The following is a 22825-nucleotide window of genomic DNA, read 5'->3' on the forward strand; positions in this document are numbered from 1 at the left end:
CAACAAAAATTGGAATATTATATTTATTTGCCAACAATAATTGAAGTGAGGATGAGGTTTTCGCTTGGAGAGTGACAAATCTCAGTTTTGACGTGCAAATAGCAAATTTCTTTGGCACATACATCATCTGTTCACTGCACTGCTTCTGCTTCTCCAAAACACGCAAACCAAACATACGATTTGCAAATACTTCCACAGTGTGGCGGGCGGACACGACACCACCTGAGACACGAATCACAGAAACCAAAGGCGTACACAATTTTCGCATTGTTGTCCTTTGGCCCAAGCCCTCCCAAGGTCCATTGTGATAATAATTGACCTACGACCGGGGAGGAATAATCTGTGCCTGATCTCATGAGATAAATAAGATAAAAAACCAGGACAGCACAATGAGAGTACGAAATTGAAAACTGGTAAGTATGAGCATTTTATTACTTAGTTTGCACACAGGAAAAGGAAAATGTGCAGTTATTTTTTTATTTACCTCAGGTCATGCATTTTAAAAGGAAATAATGAGAATGTTGTCAAATGAATTCGCCGTTAACAGAGAAGTGCTTGGGTTCACCGCCTCTGATAATTATTAGACTGATAACATTTCGAAGCCACGACAACAAACTTTTACAAAAGGGTAATTACTATACCGTTTTGACGTTTTGAGCATTTAATTAAACATTTTAATTTCTTGCATAGAAGAATAGATGCTTTTTCAATAATTCATCGAAAATAACACATTAAAAATGAGGCTGCGGAAGATATTTGCAATGGTTGGTGCTGCAACAGTGCTTGGAGGATGTGTCCTCCTATACCTGGTGCTCGACTTGACTCTTCTGCCTTCATCAAATCATAACGCCCCTTTGACAAGAGAAACTCATTCAAACGTGAGATATATTATACTTTTTCTTGAAATTTTCATCTAACTCAAGACCCTCCGCACAGTCGAGATGGGGTAAGCAGTTTGAATCTAGTCTAGAAAAGCTGGAGGGTGACATCAAGAGGAATCAGAATAAGGTGCAAGAGATTAAACATGCTATCGACACCATCAGCAACTTTGTCAATCAGCGTACTGAGTCTAAAGAAATCGATTGTGAGTCGTCCGATCAAAACATTAATTTTATTCCTCTAATTTTGATCTTTTTACGCAGCAAACAAATTCCAAAATAATTTAGAAAGGAATCTCTATGCTGGTGATGAGGCTGAAACTTGTCCAGCAACATCAGCAGAAGCAGATATTAATATGCTTGACCTGTACAACTCGATTCCGTTTGACAACGCTGACGGAGGGGTTTGGAAACAGGGTTGGAATATTGAGTACAACAAGCAGCAGTGGGGGCCTCGCAGAAAACTTAGGATTTTCCTCATTCCTCATTCGCATAATGATCCAGGTAAGAAAATTTTCTTTATTTGAAATAGGAAAAAAAAATACTAAAAGAAAGTCAACAAAACGAAAAATCGTGGAAAACGTTTGCTTTGTTGGACATGCGTTAGTATTTCCTGGCAATTTATGATGGGATCGTATCCGTTTCCTGAATGTGTGATGGCATAGTAAATTGAAGGACACATGTCAGACTAAATAAATGTGCACATCTCACTCACTATAATATATCATTTTTAATGCTTTACCGGTGGAAATCAGCATGATAAATGACGACAAAATATTTCTGAAAATTATGCAAAGACTTGTAATGAAGTACCAATTTTATGACATAGCAGAATATTTTTCCTGTGACTTTGTACTAGAATATTATAAATAAGCATGTCATTATATATGTACTGTAGTGTAATTAGGTTAATTTGACATGTTTTAATGAGTCAACACTGTAAGTATGGACTCAAGAAAAATAAATATATTATCTAACCTCAATATATCTAATGCTCAACGGGCTGGGAGGCGCACCGACGCCGACTCGCTACTTGCTGGTTTGCACCTTTCCAGCATGCGTGATTTGGCTTCACGGGACGAATGTCTAGCGTTTCAATGCAGTCCTCGGTGCGGAGGCAAGTGGCCCTTGAGTGGGCTGGGTCCCTGTGCGCCCATGTTATCCGTTCGCGGTGTTATTGGGACCCGGGTTTCAGCATTCGTGCTAGTGCAGTGCGCGCCCTTCCCGGACCTCCGGTCCTCGGACAGGGATAAAATGAGCAAAAAAAACCTATAAACAACTACTTAAAAAATTATAAAAATGTTATATACATTTCCATGAATTTTTTATATATTATTCCTTTCATCTTAAAGAAATTCAAATTTGGACTGGTCAAGTTTAAATTTTTCATATATTTGAAGTTGACACTACCTGAAAAAATATTTTCATTAAATTATGATTCAAGAAAAAATGATTTAATTAAAATTTTAGCAAATCCCCAAATTTAAGTGGCTGCAGTTGGATGCTTGTTGCATTTTCGTGCATTTTCAACAATTCAAACTTCTGAATTATTCTATTGAAAAAATAACTGTTGTAAAAGTTATCCTGACTCTCAATGTCACCCAATTCAGGTTGGCTGAAAACCTTCGAGGACTACTATCACTCACAGACGCAAGCCATCTTAACTAACTTGGTGAACAAGCTTTCGGAAGACTCTCGGCGCAAATTCATTTGGGCCGAAGTATCATACCTGATGCTGTGGTGGTCCGAGCAAGGCCAGGAAAATAAGGACAAGATGCGGCGGCTCGTGGAGAGTGGACAGCTGGAAATCGTCACCGGTGGTTGGGTGATGAACGACGAGGCCAACTCACACTTCTGGGCTGTGGTGCAGCAGCTGACCGAGGGTCACGAGTGGCTGATGCAGCACCTGGGCGTGCGGCCCAAACACGCGTGGGCCATCGACCCTTTCGGCCACTCAGCCACAAACGCGTACTTGCTCAAGAAAAGTCAAATAGCCGCCTCACTGATCCAGCGTGTGCACTACTCTGTAAAGAAGCGGCTTGCGCAGGACAAGGGTCTTGAGTTTCGCTGGCGTCAGGGCTGGTCTAACGACAAGAGTGATATGCTCACCCACATGATGCCCTTCTACAGCTACGATGTGCCGCACACCTGCGGCCCCGATCCAAAGGTAAATAGAGGAAATATTGCATGACAGGAAATACATTTTTTCGTTACTAATTATTTTGTCGCATCCTTTTTGAAACCGGAAATAAGTGACAAACGTTAGATATATATGCTAGATAAATCAATCCAAATTCTGATGGATGATAAAAGTGACAACATTTATTATTTGATTTAATATGGATTAAAATATGAATTTTTACTAGTTATATATTGCTGGATTTTTTTACATTGGAGGTGATTGGAAAAATTTTATTTTCGGAAAGGTGTGCTGCCAGTTTGATTTCAAGAGGCTTCCTGGGTATGGGGTGACGTGCCCTTGGCGCATTTCACCACAACCTATCACCAAGGACAACGTGCGGCAGAGAGCAGAGCTTCTGCTTGACCAGTACAGGAAAAAGGCTCAGCTGTACAGAACCAATGTGCTTCTGGTTCCGCTTGGTGATGACTTCCGTTATGATCACTCGGCCGAGTGGGATGCGCAATTTAATAACTACCAAGCCTTGTTTGACCATTTGAATTCAAGACAAGATCTATATGTAGAGGCCCAGTTTGCCACCCTCAACGACTATTTCTCAGGTAATAAAATTTTTATTGAAATGCATTGAAAAAAATTTTAAATGATATTGATTCATTTCAGCACTTAAAATTGAGGTTGGAGGTGAAAAGAGACTGCCTTCACTGACAGGTGATTTCTTCACCTATGCTGACCGTGATGACCATTACTGGAGCGGCTACTTCACTTCGAGACCTTATTACAAGCGACTGGACCGAGTGCTGATTGGCTACTTGAGAGCTGCCGAAGTGATCTTCTCGCTGGCTTGGTCTCACGGCAAAGCAACCAGCAGCAACGGCTCGCCGTGGCTTCTGTCGCCGCACGCTGGTCTACGAAACAAACTGACCATTGCTAGACAAGCGAATGCTCTGTTCCAGCATCACGATGGAGTCACCGGAACAGCCAAGGACCATGTTATGAGAGATTATGGAAACAAGTGATAGCTATTAATCTTGTAATTGGCTCAGTACTAACTTTTTTGTTTTCAGGATGATCAAAGCCATTGATTCGGTCCAGCATGTGATTCAAATGAGTGCTCAGTATTTGCTATACAATCAGGTATTTTGCCGCTGTTCGAGGATTTTCGTGATTAGAACTTCTTGTGTTTTCAGGCCAATCCAGAACTGGATCCAAATGACATTTACTTCCACTTAGACGACACTAGGCCTAGGACTGGAGCTCTTTCAAAGAGAAACAAGATAACCTTTGGAGAGGGATTGGACACTAGGAAAGTTGTCCTTTTTAATTCGCTCAACAGAGCTCGTACTGAATTTGTGCGTCTCCGAGTTGCCAACTACAATGTTATGGTCAGTGCCAAAAAGCATTACAAGAAACTCATGCAATTATATTTTAAATCATTTAGGTTACTGACCTAAGTCACCGACCACTTCCAAGCCAAGTGCAGCCTCTGTTTGACGAGATGGCATCGATGGTGGATGGCGAATATGAACTTCTGTTCATTGCCACAGTGCCTCCACTCTCGCTGTCCACATTCCTTATTTCTTGGACAAGCAATGCTGACGAACGGGCACCTCTGGCGTCTGTCTCTCTGGCCAACCATCAGGGCCAGCATAAACTGCACTCAGCTGAAGGCTTTGAGCAAATTGGCTCTTTGCCCGAAGGCCAAAACATCAAAGTTGATTCCCAGCAAATTTCAGCTATCTTCTCAAGTCACGGATTACTCAAATCAGTGTCAACGCAAGGAATTACAATGACCATTAAGCTTGAGTTTGTGCGGTATGGCGCTGTCGAAGGCAGGGAACGCAGCGGCGCTTACCTCTTCCTACCTGACGGACCTGCTAAAGTTATTATGCTTAAGCAGGCGCCCCTTGTGCGGGTTATTAGCGGACCGGTAGCCACCCAGATTGAAGTTCAGCACCCTTTTGTCCTGCACCAGGCCACTGTTTATAACTGTTCTGGTGAGGTTTTGTTTTTAAATTCATGAATATGATTTTTAAGCATTTTTAACTTTTTAAACAAAATGATATCAAGTGGAGTTTCTTAAACCCGTATGGTTGCAGGTGAAGTTGGTAGCTCTATCGAGATGGTCAATCTAGTAGAGCTGGTGAACGGTAAAAACATCGAAGTCGCAATGCGCTTGACATCAGACATCGAAAGTGGGGACACCTACTACACAGACCTAAACGCTTTCCAAATGATCGAACGGCGCCGCCAGCTGCATAAACTGCCTCTGCAGGCGCACTACTTTCCCATGTCGGGAATGGCATACATCGAGGATAGTGGAATCCGTCTCTCAGTGATTTCTGGACAGCCTTTGGGAGCTGCCTCTTTAAGCTCAGGACAGCTGGAAATCATGCAGGATCGAAGACTAGCGCAAGATGACAATAGAGGGCTCAATCAGGTCAGATTAAATGTTCCAAATAATCCAGTTATTTATTTTTCAATTTTAATACCTCATTTTGAGATATACTAATTCGTCCTGGTCCCAGTAAAATTGCGCAACTTTCAACAAACAAACGCGAATTTCCTGGTTGCAAGAAAAGGTCAACAATCAATTCGACAATGAAAATTTGGGTGTTTGTTGAACGTTGCGCAATTTTAACGGGACCAGGACGATTTGTATTTTGTACTACTAGTATTTTGAGATATATGTATTAGTCTTATAATTCATTATTTCCATGAATATTTTCAACAAACAGTATCACACACCAAGTCACATCCCTCAATAAATAAAATCAATGGTTGTAGGGTGTGGAGGACAATCATCCAACGCCAAACGTCTTCCGCCTGCTTCTCGAACGGAAGAGTTGCCATTCGGAACAATGGCCGCGGTCCTCCCTGGCCGCTCACTTATCTCACCAGTCCCTCTTGTGGCCGTTGGTGCATCTCATCGCCGCTGGTGACCCTTTGGTGCAACTGAAGGGTTCTTTCTCTCCTGAAACGAGCTCCGAGTGTGGCCTGCATGTGCTGAACCTGCGCACCAGCTGGCTGACAGAGCGGCCACGAGTTGGCCTTGTCATGCATCAACTGGCCTGGGATGAGTGTCTGCCGCCGCCCGTGGGCCTCAGCTGCACGCCACGCATGAGCAGCATGCTTAATGTCAGCGCCGTGCTACCCCTCTCCTTTGGAAGACAGATGCAAAAGTCATCGCTCACCTTCCTCCACACTGGCGAACATATGCCAACCAACACGAACCAGTCCCTGTGCCCCAACGAACTGGCCGCTTTCTTGCTTGCCTAATCCTCAGTTTGTCTGTGATTTAAATATATTATTTCAGATTGTTTCAGTCGTTCACATGCTCTGAAAAGATATAAATTCTTCCCTTCAGATGCTTTATTTTTCTTAACCAGATTCAGATCACAATCCTACGTAGGTTAGATGAATTTCTTTATTTTTTGCAACAGATATTTATTTACAAGATGCCTTTAAGACATCTATTGAAATCATTCTTTGCAGCAACTCTTAATAATGTGCTTGGAGAAATTTTTACTATACATTATTCAAATGTATCATCTTGTTGAATAAAAAAGCTGCAAGGGCGATTTTTATACAAGTTTCGCCTTATTTCATGTAACTCCATTGACATAAATATTTATGCAACAAGATCCTTGGCATTCTCACGAAATATTGTAAATAATACTCAAGTCATAATGTGGTGGTAAAGTAGCAAAGTTTGTGTTAGATATAAATGAATATATGTTGTGAAAATAAGTTGCACTTTTTTAAACGCAACTAATGTGTGGATGGTTGTGATACGGCCACATTCCCTTATGAATTATCAATAAAATTATGGTATTAATATTATACAAAACCAGTTTTATTAATGGACAGGCTCATAAATAGGAAAATGTGGTACACGATATTCAATCGTCATCATCTGATGTGAAATCCTCTGCATCCTCTGATGTATCCGAATCCTTGTTGCTTAGTACCATCAGTGAATCATCACTATCTTCTTGGTCCTCAGTTTGATTCGCTGGCAATGATCGGCCTGTTTTAAGCAAAATTTCGGTAACAACAGTAAATAGAAACCCATTAAAAAATCACCATATTTAGCGATAACTGCTTCATTAGCCTTTTCATCAATTATTTTTCTTATTTTGTCAGTTGTTGCTGAAGTTATCCAACCAAATTTCTCATGACAAGTTTTGAAAGGGGAGTCCACAAGCAAGTCTTGAATTTCTTTGACGTGAATATCGATCAACTAGATTAAACAATTATTATTACCTAAGACAGAATTATATTTAGAAAACTACCTGGTACAAACTGTTGACTTGAGAAGGAATGTCGCCTTCTTTGAAAATATAGTCATCTTTCTCATCAAATCTTCGTCTTAAGTGTTTCCGCAACTCTAGAGATTGCGCTCTGAATTCAATTGTCTGCCACATTTTTGCATCTGGGTCTTTCCTCGGGTCGTAGCCATGTCGACACCAAGTCAGCCTCCAAGGTCCACCCTAAAATTTACCCATTGTATTTTGAATATCACCAGCAGAGACAACCAGTCTACCAGAAAAAAGAAGGACACACAGGGAAGGATAACTATAGCAGCATATTTGTCAATGTTGAGCGTGGAAAGAATAGCAGCTCGAGTCCACAGAGGGCGCTTCTTGAAGAGCTCCTCCGCAGCATTCACCTTGCTTTGGAGATCTTTGATTTTAGCTAATTTGATGGCACCAGGAATACGTTCATTGGGAAATTGCGCTGTCATGCTGAAGGGTACCCTCTGAGTGTGATTACGTCTTGAGACTCTTCCACTTGTAATGAGGGAGCGATTTGAGAATGAGTACATTGACGGCACGTCCATCCTAGACAGATTCATAGCCGTCAGGTAAAGTGGGGGCTCAACATCACTAGCCATCAGAGCCTTGGGGTTGGCTACTGTAGACAATGGGAACACAGTAGTGTCTGGGTCACCTGGGGGAAGAAACTGAAAGTCGCATAGGTCTGCGAGGGGGATGAAAGTAAATCACTTAGTTTTTTATCATTATTATAACGAGTTATCATACTTTTAAACGAGTAACTATCTTTAATCACTCCAACAACTGTCGCCTCGCCTCTGCAAAAAATACCTTCAATTAGAGAGTAAATTAATATTTTAGAATTCAACTTACGACTTCTTTTTTACTCTCATGAGAACTGCATCAGTCTTTTCTAAGTCTCCATATGTCGATTTGTGAAACATACTGTCAGGATTGAAATTCAGTTCTAACTTTTGACCTCTAGAAAAAGTCTGAAACAATGCAAGATTATTGTTATTTACATACATATTTGAATAATAAGATATATACATACATCCACAAAATAATAATTTACATAGTAGTATTTACCTGCGAGAGGGCCGCATTGCCACCGAGGGCTTGGATAGCTTGCTGCACTCCTGAGTCTTTTACTATGCCAGGAAATTTAACACACGAAATTTCCGAAATAAAATCGTGATTGACTTCCCTTTGAGCCATCTTGCAGTCGGACAGATAATATTAAAAGTTATGTAAATCAAATATTATGGGGGACTCACACTTTCCGCTCACTCACACTTCTCGCTCTGATGGGAAGATTCAATGTTAATCCCTATCCTAGCGAGAAGTGTGAGTTGGGCGAAAATGGTGAGTCTGCCATATCACATCATTTTTTTCTTTTGACAACTAGATACATTACTGTCCCTTCAGCTCGGAACGGAATTCGACTGGAATTTTTCGAAAGCTACCTCTCGCTCTGCAACCAGCAACCACTAGACACACCGTCCTTACTAGACACTTGACTTGCTCAGTGATGCAGTGCACTCAAGTTCACTGCACACGCTAGCGCTACTCGCTTGCTTGTTGTGTTTGTTTTGATTTTGCATGCGCACCTCAGCTCCCAGCTCCCACCGGCTCCCACGCTGCTCCCTGCACAAGATATAAAGAGAGTGCATGAAACGGAGTAGCAATAAATAAAAAAGTTTCTTCGGCCGGGCGAAAATATACAGGAAAATATCATACTAACCAACTTTTAAAAATAAAAACAAAATTTCAATCAAATATTAAAGTCAATGAAATGCTCTTCAAAATCTAAGGTGAGAAAAATGATGAATTAACCGAATTAACTACTAAATGCACACCACATTAAAATGCCGCGCAACCGCACTATAGACCGTCTACAGCCAACAGCCGGTGCGGAGTTGCACGAGGAGAAGAGAAACGAGAAACGAGAGAAACCGCTGGTGCGCTCGTGCGCTGCTAGTGGTGGTACTCCGGTTCGTTTCATCGCGTTAAATGGCGGCTGTATGCTGACTAATAGCAAGTGTCAGCTTGGCTAAAAACATCAAATTCAGCTCCAAGATCGCTGCTGGGCTCGGAACTGCTCTTGGCGATCGGTATGGCAACCATTTCTTGCTCTAGGAACATTTAATTAATCGAGCGGACCCCTTTTTTTTCGATAAAATACAGTGGTTTTCGCTCGAGTTCTCCGTCGATTGTTGTCTATTTTTACTTTTATTCGTACCGAGTATGGCAAGTGTCATTGACTCTTATCCAGTGTACTACAGAAAATAGTACGTCACGCAGACACTGTTATTTGGTCCTTTTGCAACAAATTCTGTTTGTTTGGCCTAGTCACAATCAATTGTCACGATCATATGACTCAAATTGGTTGGAAAGCGATTCATTTAATATTATTTACTCCAAAGACGGCTAGAAGGGCTTGAAGTGAAAGTTTTCTCATACCTGTGCACTGGAGCAAGCACCTTGATCGCTACCTTGCATTCGCGTAAACTTAATAGTTTGCTTTAACCGCTATAACAACAACGTTTTCTTAATTTATTATTATAATTATTTTTGTAAGGTTATTATGTGTATGAATCGCCACAACATTTTGTAGATATAATATATGATATCACCAAACAAAAGTTAATTGAATACACAACAAATAAAAAGATGTTTCACATTTTGAGTGTGTACATACATTATTATTATAGCTCAAAGATAAAAATTGATCTAACTCGATCACTGCTCAGAATTATTAAAAATGCTGTAATATATTCATATCTATAGTTAACATAGCTCAAATTTCCATCTTTAAAGCTAATATATGGAAAAGCTACAGTTCTCGCCGACTTTACCGTTTACACGCATCAAATCTGTCGTCCCTATACTAATAACATTGAAAGGCGAAAACTGTAACTCGGCGAGAACTGTAATTCGGCGAGAACTGTAACTTTTTCATAATGTAATTCTAGATTTGTAACATGACTGCTGTCATTTAAATACTAATTTCAAATTGTTATGTTCCTGTTTGTTCACAGGTTGTTAATGAATCTACCCTTTTATCAGTGAACAAAATTTATGTCTTTAACCTTTAATTTTGTGTGTGCAGATTTTCTCATGGAGTGCGGTGAGAGTAGCCTGCAAGAGAGCACTCATTGTCTTTCTGAGGACGAGGAGGCTTTATTGGTGGCCGAAAACGAGCCGCAAGACCGTACTTCCGAACCGTTCCTAATCGACAATATTTGTGATACGGCGCTGTCCGCCGAAAGCCTCAACGACAGCAGCTGCTTTAACATAACTGATTGGGACCAAGGCCCCTCCAGCTCCGGCTCGACAGAACCAATCCAGGAACCCTTCAAAGACATGGGCATCGATAGCAGTTGGTGAGTGTGCCTTTGCATAATTATATGGACCACAATGTTTAATTTTATTTTCTCTCGCCAGGTACACTGACGAAGACAGGGCAGAGTGTCCGTCCGCGTCACTAACACCTGTGAACGACCCTTTTGGCATGACTGATCCTGAGCCACCAGTCAGTACGCGCACCATTGGCAGAATCATCAGAGCGCATGGCTTCCTTTCTGATTCAACTGCCAGCTCAGAACCTTTGTCAGCCACTCCAAACAATCAAGTGGTACTCTTCAAGCCTGAAGGTTAGCTCATTTTCAAATATTTCATGATTTATTGATGATTAAACAAACATATCTTATGTAATGTACAAGATTAATTTAACGCCACACTTGAAAGCTACTAGAAGCAAACCTTTATTTTCAGAGATAGTTTAAGGAAAAATATATATTAATAATAGTATGATTAATTTTTCTAAAATGGTACAGACAATAAATCTAATCTTAAAATTAATGAAGAGAATGAACAACATGGATATGAATCCTGCGCGATTTTTTATTGCAATTTGGCGAATCCCAGGCCTTTTCAGCAAACCTGGCCCTGAAACTATCTACCAAGTCATCCAATTGCCGTCAAATAGGCGCAAATGAATTCAAAAGAGATAAACTAATTTACACACCGCTGGTAGTCACACCCCTGAACCAATAATTTTAACCTTATTAAAAAAAGCCATTGATTATTTTCTTTCAAGGAAAAGGTTGCTTTCCTTTTTTAATGCATTCTGTTTATACAACTTCTTTTTACTATTTTCTCTGTTTCATTTAATGAATTCCCTTTAGGGTAAAATTAGAATTTAAACTTAATTTTGCAAATTTTTTGGTTACTATTTTAAGCCAACAACACTCTTGATATTTTGGATACAACAAAAATTTAAACATATATTTGAGTAAATTAATAAAATTCTATCTCACTAGTTTATTTTTTTGCGAATTTTTCAAATGCATTAGATTGTTTGGTGCAAATAGTTTGTCTCCATAACTGACTTGTTTTGCAGCGCACAGGAACTCCCAGTTTTTCTTCAGTACTTCCTCAGCCATGCTAACACCCAAACTTTTTTGAAATGCTTGCAGAGGATAGCGTGTTACGTGGCTCCTGTGGCTTGCGGAACCTTGGGAATACATGTTTCATGTCTGCCGGGATCCAGTGCTTAGCTGCCACACCTCCACTTGTGCGTTTTTTCCTATCTGAGCGAAATAAGTATGCAGATGGAAATGAGCACGAGGAAGCTTCATGTTCGAAGGGAACTTCCACTAAATCTGGTATGAGCGTCTTGTCTGGTGTGGTTATTAGCTTTTCTAATAGTTTGCCTCACTAGACTGCTCCCACAAGTTGATGCAAGACTTTTCCCGCCTCCTTTCCGATATTTGGGCAGGCAAAGAGAGATGCATTTCTCCTGACAATTTCAAAAGTAGCCTTGCTGTGGTGCACCCGCAATTCAAGGATTACAGACAGGTATCAATTATTCGATAGCTTTCAGTTCATCATTAAAAGCTATACAAAAAAAGTGGCAAATGAAGTTGTAAAAAATGATATTTGCAGCACGACTGCCAAGAATTTCTGACTTTGCTGTTGGATTCACTGCACGGGCAATTGAACGAAGCAAAGAAAGTTGATTGCAAAGAGGAGAGTGACATGGAAGGAGCCACTTGCAGCGAGGACAAGCCTGTGGAGGTTCGAAACAGCAACCCAAACATCGCTTTCCTGCTCGCTAAGTATGCTGAACTCTGATGATGTTTGGAAATGCTTGAACATATCTTTGTTCAGTGACAAAAATAGCCACGTTGAGAAAAATAGCCTAGAGCAGCGCCTGTCTCCGTCCTTGCCTGCACCACCTGTATCTCCAAACTCGTCTCCTCTTCATGAAGACGGTAGCTTCATGAAAGTCAACTCTCTGACCGAGCTGGATATTTCAAGGTCGATCCTTTCGCACTCGGTGCTTGGAGGAATCGACATCAATGACTACATGAAGGATGCCAAAACCTCAAACATCAACGTGCTAGATCCGCAGCAGTATGAACCTAAACCTAACAATCTCATCAAGTTCGATTCGGAGAAGTTCAGTCCCACCAGCAGGAAGCTGGCCACTTCTTCAAGCAACTCATCCAGAAGTAATTTGAAAATTAAATTATTTGACTTATTTGATAGAATCAAGAGAAAAGTTTAGCTTATTTACCTCTCAGCGGTTAGCAAATTTTAATAAATTTCAATTTTTTATGTATGATTTTGTTACTTATGAAAGGTGTTCACAACATAACCGGCATAAGAAATGGAGGCGACATGGCTTTGGGGGACGAAAATGGGGACCATTCTCAGAAGGAAACAGAAAGTAATTTGCAATTGCGTGTGGTCTTCTTTTAAAACTTTAAATTTGTGTTTTTCTTCGTTCAAGGTTTGACACTTCTGAATGGCAAGCGGCTCAAGCAGACCAACATAATCAACGACTTAACAAATCACATGGATGCAGACTCGATGGATGAAGCTTGCTCGAACACCAACAAAAGACTCAAATTGGTTTCCCACGCCAAGTTAAACGGGGAGCTGAGCAGTATTGAAATGATGGACAGCGAGGAGGAGTCTGTAGAAAATTCAGAGGAGCTTGAGGCTGACGCTTTTTGGCAGAAACACTTGGCTGACAACAAATCTGTCATTGTGGATTCTTTCCAGGGTCAGTTCAAGAGTACGGTCATCTGTAATGTTTGCAGACACGTGTCTGTCACTTTTGAGCCCTTCATGTACCTCTCAGTTCCGCTGCCGCACGCCATGCAAATGCAAATTCGTAAGTATCTTCAACCTCCATTGCTTTTTATTTGGCCCACTCAAAGCTATTTGCCAAAGAAGTTTAAAATCTCAATTCTATCCTTTGTTTGGCCACTTTTATTTAAATTTGTCACATTTTCAATCTAATCCCTCTGAAGCTAGCTATTATTATGTGGTGTAGGATATTTATAACTTTCAATGCTGTATTTTCACAAGTCATTAGTCCTTACACACAATATTTTGATAGAATTTGTTACTTATTATTGAATCTATTAGTTTATTAAACACCAGTTTGTGTTACTTATTATGCAGTTTTACAATTTATTGACTTGTTACAATCACTTTAAAAATACAGACTAAAGCAAGAATGAACAAAAGTTATAAATAAATATATGATATCTCTAATTTGCATGAAGTATTAAATCTGTATGTATGGATATGTTGAAGGTGTGGTCTATGTGCCCGCGGACGTGTCACTCGCTCCTGTACGCGTCATGCTTGTCTTGAATAGGGCTGACCAGGTGCGAGAATTGTTGAATGTACTGATTGAGATGCTCGCCCTGCCAGACAACACTAGCATCACCGTTTGCGAGGTGCTGGATAACCACATCAGCAAGATCCTCGAGCCCCACAACCCACTGCGCTATCTCAATGGAGAAATGCGGACCATCTGCGCGATTGAGATGCTGCCACCACCGCCAGCCACCATTATCGAGTCCCCACAGTTGTCGCCAGTGGTGCCCAAAATGGAGCCAAACCTGAGTGAGGAAGAAAGCGTCTCACAGCCAATCGATCTCAGACCCAATAGTGGCTTCAATGCCGCGCTCGTCACAGTTCCTACCAAAGCTGAAATGGACTTGAGCAGGGCCAACTCACCCGCTGGTGACAAATCAAAGTGGCCAACTTGCAATATATGTCTTGAAGAATATGCCCTGAAAAACCAATTGAAGATTCACGAATCATGCAAATCCTTGGCCTGCGTGAGCTGTTTGGATGTGGGTTTCCTTTGTTGCTGTCATGGTGCTTTGTGTTAATAGCTTTTTCACGCTTTTTTAGATGTGGAAGACCAAAGAGAATGTTCAGTGCTGCCCCTTCTGCCACAAAGAAATGGATATTGATACCGAATTCACAGATTTCACTGCCCATGACCAGAAATTTGTCAGGTAATGCACATTTGAATAATAGTTTTTTAACTGTTGCTGTCCTGTGTTGTATAGGTTAATCTGACTTTATTTTGCCTGCTCTTGTGAATGCTAAATTACTCGATAGAAAAGGAAAAAACCTTCCATACTCATTACACTTTGTATGTAAAATATATGCCTGCTGGAATTACTTTATTCCTATTTGATAATTAGCTTTCTGTTACTACCAATCAAAACAGGTGAATTAGAAGCAAACTAAAGGCCGTAAGTTTCACCCATTCTTTTGGCAATTTTTTCCAGTGTGTCTTGTTATTTGTTTGTTTCGCAAACACAATCAATACAATTTTCAATAGGCTCTTGAAATTCCAAAATTTGTGAACAATGGTATGCATAAATAAATAATGATGTCGTCGGATCATTAACAAATGCTTACCTCTTTGTCACAAATAAGAAATGGCAGGTTAACGGAAATTTCTCAATAACTCCTTTTAATGCAAACTCATTAAAATGCACAAATTTTTTGTTAGGTAAATTGTTGATCATTAAAGTATTACATTGAACCTAACTAATCATGAAATATCTTTAGAAATTAAGATCTATATATTCTGATGACTGCTTAAGAGGGAAATTTACAAATAGTATAACAGCCACAGTAAATTTATTAATTTATTCTTGATAATATTTTTCAGACCTCTCAAAGTGACAGTGGTGTTTCGGCTAGACGTGGTCGGGGAAGAATGCAGCAATAACAAAAAGTCGATGAGACTGATTGGTCAACCAAGGCTAGTGGAGCTGCCTAGCAACATCTCAGGCAAAGCCCTATATGAGACTCTGCAACGTTTCGCTCCAGATGTAGCTTTCCAAGTCCTCTTAGTCGGTGGAAAGGTACAAAAATTCTAAAATACATAGCTCTGTTAACTCAGTTGTAACCGCATCCATATTTGTTTAGGGAACAACCTGCTCCAGATGCATGTACAACAAACACTGCATAGGATGTCGGATCGACCCGGACGCTCCAGACCTTGAACTTTCTGTAAGATACGTTCTTAACTATTTTTCTTAAAAAAAATCACACTTAATATTTCAGATAAACGATTCTTTGGCGATTCGCCTGATGGGCCCACTAGACCCGGACACGGAGTCTTGCTTACCGTTTGTCAACCCTCCTCAGGACCATGAAAGCTTGAAAATTCCTAGCTGGAATGATCCCCTCACCCTTTACGACTGCCTCAAAGCTTTCTCTGAGAGGTTTGTTTCCAGTAAATTTCTCGGTTTTAGTTAAAACTTTTCAATTTAGTGAGCAGCTGGACAAAGAAAACCCTTGGTATTGCCCAAAGTGTAAGATAAACCAGTGTGCAACCAAAACTCTGACAGTATGGCGGTATCCAGATATTTTGATTATTCATCTCAAAAGGTTGCTTTCCCTTGAATTCTAGAGGAACGTATTATAATGATTTTTTGTCAGGTTTGTTTACAAAGAGAGGTCCATATCAAAACTCGACAACAAAGTGACATTCCCGCTGAGTGGACTATCCCTTGAGCAGCCAGGCAGCAAGACTCATGCCAACGTCTACAACTTGTACTCTGTAGTTTGCCACTTTGGAGGTGAGAGCAATCCAAATACAATGGTTTCCATTTTGACAAATTAAAATTGTTATCTAGGCGTTTCTTGTGGTCACTACACGGCTTTTGCCAAGCACCCTACCTCAAACGAATGGTACAATTACAACGACGAGATGGCCAGCAAGCGCAACCCGCAGGAGGAGGAATTTTCTAACGGATATGTGTTGTTCTACCAGCGTGAAAATATACCAGAGCTCATCATCTAGTAACTTTTTGGCTTAGGCTTTCTTTGGTGATTCTGTTGTTGTGATGCATCAGCTCGGCCTTTGATAAAATTGCACTACCCCAACCAACTTTAAATATCGACTGATTCCCAATTATCAGCGTGTGCTTAATTACAAACCCAGAAAATTTAACTTATTGATTGTTTTCATGTGATACCCCCACTTGGGACTTTCATGGTAATCAGTTTATGTATTTGCGCTCGCTTTTGAGCGGCAACGGCTGATGCTGAGAAATAACGATTGGTAATGCTGTTAAGTTCCCAAGTAATGCCTGCGAGAAGCAAAGATTCACGTCTCATGCGTAGGTATAATAGTTCTTACTTATATGTATTTCAATGGACATGCGTAATAGTTTGAATACATTTTTCTGTAATCTGCAATGAAGAATGTGTTGAACAAGTCTGAGACAGGTTTAAATTAAGATTTTTTAATTTGTAATCCAGCAAGTGAATAAACTGCAATCAACAGAATTCGCTCTTTCGCTTTTACCACGCCCAATGATACGGGAGAGACAGCTATGCAACGCGCCTGCCGGTCGTGCGTAAACGGTTGCATAATTTTTGCTTTGCAGGCGCTCGTGGCGCAGGGGCTTCTGCAAATTGAAGCGAATCATATCATGGAAATTATTATATTTATATAAGATTGCAATTGAAAGGATATCTGATCTCAAAGAAATTTTTCTGTTGAATATCAAGAGAGCAAAGGCAGTCAAGTGTACAAACATGATTCCCTCTAAGCGCAGGTTGATTTGTATGAGAGATTTTCATAATAATAATAATTTCTCAATTAACGAAAACAGCACCGTCAGCGGTTGCGTTGGTGGTGCGGCAGCGGGACGGAAAATTTAGATTAACGTGTTTGGGATCCCTCGTGCGACAGGCTTGCCTCCCTTGCATTGTCACCACAAAGGGTGCTTATATCTCGACAACAGAGATAATTAATAACTTCGGTGCGTTATTAAGACAACTTTTTACGCGCCATATTTTACCAGCAAAATGTACTGCAGACTCTGATAAATGACTTTGGTTCAGAAATCGATTTTTTGGCACGCGAAATGCACTCACAGCCTCTCCCTGTTTGCATGGTAACATGCACGTGCGCAGTTCTTCAATTTTAATTTTTTGAAAAAGGGTGGGTTCTTTAGAATAAATTATCGCCCTTTTTGCTAATTATTTCGTCGTCCTAATGAGGGTAGGGATTGTAATTTTTCCCGACCCCTTCCAACAAACTGCATAGGCGGGGTCTCCGCCTTTTTCCAGAAAAAATAATCATAGCTACTGGATTCGCGTGAAAGCATGTGCGCTGGGAAGGAATGCATGTGGAATAATAAAGCATTCTCTTTCAAGCGGTTTGCTTTTCCCCCGAGTCAGACTGTATCCTTCACTACTGAATGGATTCTTTACTCTGGTGTTGCACGCAACCTCCCGCAGCTTTAGTTGTCATGTCAGGAAATCGCTAAATATGTTTTTTTATTGCATTTAAATTGCTAACTAGTCACATTTCCCGGAAAAAATGCTGATAAATTATTTAATATTGATATCATAATCAATCCGCCAAACAACACCTCAAAATGAGTTGACTTTCGTTCCAGAACTGCATGAAGGACTGCAACGCGCGCGAGCAAAAATCATCTATTGCAAGTTTATAGCGATCATTTGTTTTAATTCGTTGCTGATTCCGGCTCAGTGTATAGCGAGATATTATACTATTTAATAAGTTCGTATTAGTAATATATTTTGCCATTTCTTGCATTATTTTCTTTAAATTTGTATGTATTTTTTCGTATTGACCATGCAATAATGAACAAGTATATTTATTTTGCAAGCAGTATCAGCCCTCAATCAATTCTTGCAGCAGCATTTCGTTATAGAAATTATTTTTAACCTCTATCTACTGCAATAAATTAATTTATTATGAAGAAGAACGCAATCTTTGTAAAATTTTGTGCCGTCGTAAAGAAATATAGAAGCAGTGACGAAGGGCCGAAAATCAAAGCCTTGCTCTTAATGGGCACCGACGAGGCGATAATTCACCCCTTCCGCGCCCCTTTTCCACGCTCTATCTCATCAGCCGGAATATTAAATCAGCCTCAGGAATAAAAAACTAAACGCCGCGTGGCTGAAATATTAACATTTAAATGGGGCTCGCGTGCGGAAATGGCGCGGCCGGCTTTTCTTATTTTCGCCCTCTCGCCATCCCCTCCTAAATGAAAGACGCGCGCTCAGTGGATGGACACAATTAAGGCCGCCAAGGAGAACATATAAAAAAGCAATCTTGATCATCCGTGCCGTAGGAAATTAATCAATATGGAGGAAAAGTGCGGTTTGGCGGTGCGACAAAATCGTGCGGCGGAAATATTTCTGCGCTCCTTCGCCCCCATCCCCGAGCGGAGGGCAAGGCTGTCGAAGCAATAATGTGCCGGACACATGCAAACAGCCCATAATTATAAATCTCGCCAACTGTCCTCGCAGTCTGCACGACCAAGCAGTGGTGGAACTATTCGTCTTCCGTTTGTGTGCTGCCAAGCACTTCTAAAGAATGTCTTCGGCAGATTGAGGATAAAAATCTTTGCAGAAGCCATTACTTTGGGAGAAGGTGATATCTGCCAAATATTATTTTCCGAAAAGAAAAATGTCATGCCGACAGAAACTGATGGCGATGGCTATAATCTTAAATGTACAGTTAGATATGTTTTAATAAAAATTGCCAGCAAACAGAATTTCTTCACGTAGCATTCTCCAACTTCTCTGACTTAAAAGTGGTTTAGGAAAATAGAATGAAGTTACCTCATCCTGGCCTAAAGTTTTCTTTGCTCAAGGAAGAAGTTTTCAATTTCCAGAGCGGAGGGACAAGTTTGCGAGCCGCCGAGTTGGTTGCTTTTGTTATGAAAGCAAATAACTCCTTTGTGCATAAAGTGCGCGCGCGGCGACAAAAAGAGCGAACGCGGCGGATGCAAAAGGACTAATTAACTCGCGTTTCTTGCGCCCATCCCGGTGAACGAGGCAGAGCAAAGCGCCTGCAGACTCTTGTACATACGTATCCTCAGATGCGTGCTCAAATTATCTCGGACTTGTTAATTAATGTGTGCCATATACTTAATGATAATAATAATAATAAACGGTCGGGCGCTGCTGGGTAAAAAGAGCCTCGCTTTCTACGCCAGAGCACGCTTTTGCTTGTTGCTGCCGCGTGTGAGGCCGGCCGGCAAAATTTCTGCGGAAAACCACACTCGTTCGTGATGAGGATGATGACGGCTGACGACCGCACAAGAGAATATGTGCACGTTCAACGCCAAAGGCGAAATTTCTAAATTTTAAATTGAACGCGCGCTGCTTCTATAGGAGAAATAAAATATTTATACATGCATATTTTCCTGACTATAATACTCAATAATTAATTACTCCTTCTATTCTATTAGCATGAAAAACTACTTCACCTTTTATACGGTGATTAAAATTTCGGTTAATATAATTATCAAAACGTATAATAAAATATTGTTTGTTGTAGGCTGAATTTTCAATCAGTTTTCAAAGAGGTTTTCCGGCAAAGTTTACTTCAGCTTCTCAATTAATTGAGCTGTTGGCATTCCTTGTATTGCTGCCGCTTTTCTTAATTAAAAAACCTTGCAAAAAATAAATTGTTTTCTAACTGAGAGAGAGAGAGAGAGAGAGAGAGAGAGAGAGAGAGAGAGAGAGAGAGAGAGAGAGAGAGAGAGAGAGAGAGAGAGAGAGAGAGAGAGAGAGAGAGAGAGAGAGAGAGAGAGAGAGAGAGAGAGAGAGAGAGAGAGGAAAATAGAAAACTGTGCATCTTTCAGCTAAAAGTTATGAATTACCATGCAATGAGCTGCAATGTTGTGAACAATTCAGTTCAGTTTTGTAGATATACTTTTCTATGTTAGATTAATAAATTTTTTATGTCTTAGACTATTTTCCCTTCAATTTGCTAAAAGCTTCATGGTATGGAATTGATTTCCTTTGCGCCTCTAAATCAACATTACTAGCGAGCTGCTGGAGTGTCGGACAAGTCCTTTTAACGCACACACTTTACAGAACCATTGCGCGGGTTATGTGTCAAATTGAGATAAACGTGGCTGCATAGCAGCCTCTCTCTCTCTCTCTCTCTCTCTCTCTCTCTCTCTCTCTCATCTTCCCGGTCGGCACTCTTTATGTCCGCAACATAAAGCTTCATGAAGTGTACAGCCGAACTACTTTAGGTTCGGTTCAGCAAGAAAAAATCTGCTGGTGTATTATATGCGCCAACGAAGGGACATGGGTGCCGCCAATTACTTTGGCCGCTCTCACACGCAATTGAATTTAGTATTAAATGGAAGAGAACGATCTTAACTGAGCTACTTTAGACGCACGCTTTAGACGGCACCAGGTTCGGACTGACTAGAAATTGTCACAAGTCAGAATTTTAATCACGTAACGAGCAGGGAAATTGTTTTTTAGCTGACTGATTTGGAATGATTTAAGAAAATTTATATTAGTTTCAAGTGAGATTGTAAGTGTATAATTCCAAAAGATTGAAGGTATATCAACTTGATGGAGGACCTGTCCGGGTCTATCCGACGAAAACTGCTGCCTGGTGAAACACAATTCGCTTTGTTTTAGTGCTCATTCTTTTATAGAGGCGTTTATTCCTGCGTCGTGCGCAGTGTACATCAATAAAACCAGTGGTTTTTAGGTCTGATCGATATTTGCTAACCTCGTCATTATTCTTAAAGCCTTTCAAAATCACAAACATATATCATTGTGTACGAGTTCACCGACAATAAAAATTAATTGAATAAATAGCTCTTAACATATCCACTCTGCAATATCTGTAAATGAATGTTTGCATGTTATTTTCTTTTATGCTACGCTGCAGTAGTCGTGTTTTGCTCCGCTCTCTTAACTATTTATTGTGTTCTCACAGCGACAATGTAACGACATTCTGAGCAAATCGAGTGTGTCGGATGGCCAGACTAATTATTTAGAGAGCATTAAAGCGCACGTAAAAAGAGAATCAAACGACAACGAGCAGACGAGCCAACGCTCGATAAAATGATGGAATGGAACAAGTTGCAGTTGTTGGATTGACACACAATTAAGTTTATTGCCAGCCACCGCAGCAGCACCATGCCGAGGAAAACAGAAAAACAACTTTTATAATGGCAAGTAAAAAGAGTGAGGCCATAAACTGAGCTCATAAATGTGTGATGCCATTGGAGCATTTGTATAAATTTTAACTTTTATATATACCGCAAGCCATACAAAAGCACAATGACTATATGAGGGCTGGATAAAATGGAACTGGTATAATAGTTCGAAATTCAGCCCTATTTGCAGATCGGCACTTCAGCAGATATCAACTTCAAGTGGCTTGTTATCTTGCTAGCTTAAGATTTTATAAATTTAATTAATTATAGCTCCCAAGCAATAAATAAAAAAATATCCTCAAGTCGAGTTTAAACACCAATTCTTGGGCCAGATATTAAATATTTATGCTAGAATAAAGCTTGGGGCAAAATTTAAAAAGTACCAATCCACAGAAATGTAATTTTGACACTAGGAATTGGATTTATTAAGTATTTTGAGAGTAATAATCATATTTTGGGCCGAAAAATCGAAGCATAGATTTTGATTATCATTACTGCAAAAATCTGGAAATTCTAGTAGCCCCTGTCTCCAAGTAAAAACATACAAAAACTGTTCCAAATATCTTCCAGGACGACGAAAGTAAAAGAACACGGCTTGCAGCTGTGGCGTGTTGGGAAGTACTTTCGCCAAAGAAGGGTGAGCGAGGTGTTGATAAAAACGAAAATGCAAATATCTCAGTCAGCAGAATTGACAAATGGCGCAGTTTCGAGCGAGGGATGAAATTCGAGAATGGTATGCTATCCCGATCGACTGTTTTTTGCTGCGGAAACGAGGACGTGCCCCCGAAGTGTCAGCAAGCCGCCCCCGGTCGGTCCGGTCGGGTGGCCGGCCGGCCGGCAAAAAGCGGTGATAGATTTATGCTGTTTTCATTCTTGTCCGCGGCCGTCGTCGCTCACTCCATTTGGTCGGTCGGACGTACAACCCTTAACGGGGTCGGCTCGCTTATCTCGCGCGCTGGGTAACTTAATATTTATGTGCGCGCGTTAGAAGGGACTTCCTCTTCTTCTCTGCTTTTTTGGGCCCGGAGGCGGCATGACGAAAGTCGAGGCAAATCGCTCGTGAAACGCGGAATACAAGGTTAGCGGCACACAGCCGACAATTTTCCGCTCGAGCTGGCCGCGCGTTGACTTGAGAAGCGGGCAGAGTGGTGGAAAAAGAAGCGAGTGCTGGCGCCCTCGTGATACACACAAGCACCATTAAAATTATGGCGCCGCCGAATGATAACGATCGACGGC

The 22825-nt window shown here is 40.7% G+C and overlaps 3 protein-coding genes across 5 annotated transcripts; 2 read left to right on the forward strand and 1 right to left on the reverse strand.

Annotated features, from left to right (window-relative positions):
* The first annotated feature begins 167 nt into the window (after window positions 1–167).
* Window positions 168–6865, forward strand: alpha-Man-IIa (alpha-mannosidase 2). The gene is made up of 13 exons (XM_065494209.1): window positions 168–413; window positions 490–628; window positions 691–878; window positions 937–1084; window positions 1143–1382; window positions 2489–3045; window positions 3305–3617; window positions 3679–4030; window positions 4083–4152; window positions 4206–4400; window positions 4457–5012; window positions 5115–5455; window positions 5803–6865. The coding sequence occupies exons 3-13, from the start codon at window positions 738–740 to the stop codon at window positions 6292–6294; spliced, it is 3405 nt and encodes a 1134-aa protein (XP_065350281.1). The 5' UTR covers window positions 168–413; window positions 490–628; window positions 691–737; the 3' UTR covers window positions 6295–6865.
* Window positions 6808–8907, reverse strand: l(2)37Cd (general transcription factor IIIC subunit l(2)37Cd). 3 transcript variants are annotated; one of them, XM_065494260.1, is made up of 8 exons: window positions 8759–8907; window positions 8382–8510; window positions 8166–8284; window positions 8061–8110; window positions 7562–7998; window positions 7311–7508; window positions 7102–7258; window positions 6808–7045 (listed from the first exon to the last, which is right to left on the reverse strand). In XM_065494260.1, exons 2-8 carry the CDS (start codon window positions 8508–8510, stop codon window positions 6918–6920), a joined length of 1218 nt encoding a protein of 405 aa, XP_065350332.1. In that variant the 5' UTR covers window positions 8759–8907; the 3' UTR covers window positions 6808–6917. The 3 variants fall into 3 exon arrangements, with proteins under 3 accessions (XP_065350332.1, XP_065350323.1, XP_065350317.1); XM_065494251.1 differs by having other exon boundaries at window positions 8705–8859; XM_065494245.1 differs by having other exon boundaries at window positions 8382–8555; window positions 8670–8814.
* A 332-nt stretch (window positions 8908–9239) lies between these two features.
* Window positions 9240–16919, forward strand: LOC135946144 (uncharacterized). Its single transcript, XM_065494222.1, has 17 exons — window positions 9240–9406; window positions 10405–10678; window positions 10740–10948; window positions 11774–11962; window positions 12019–12155; window positions 12243–12415; window positions 12468–12811; window positions 12943–13029; window positions 13093–13479; window positions 13908–14455; window positions 14517–14623; window positions 15292–15487; window positions 15552–15635; window positions 15690–15850; window positions 15900–16016; window positions 16068–16207; window positions 16265–16919. Exons 2-17 carry the CDS (start codon window positions 10413–10415, stop codon window positions 16429–16431), a joined length of 3312 nt encoding a protein of 1103 aa, XP_065350294.1. The 5' UTR covers window positions 9240–9406; window positions 10405–10412; the 3' UTR covers window positions 16432–16919.
* The last annotated feature ends 5906 nt before the right edge of the window (window positions 16920–22825 follow it).

The sequence above is a fragment of the Cloeon dipterum genome, chromosome 1, assembly GCF_949628265.1.
Source record: "Cloeon dipterum chromosome 1, ieCloDipt1.1, whole genome shotgun sequence".
NCBI lineage: Eukaryota > Metazoa > Arthropoda > Insecta > Ephemeroptera > Baetidae > Cloeon > Cloeon dipterum.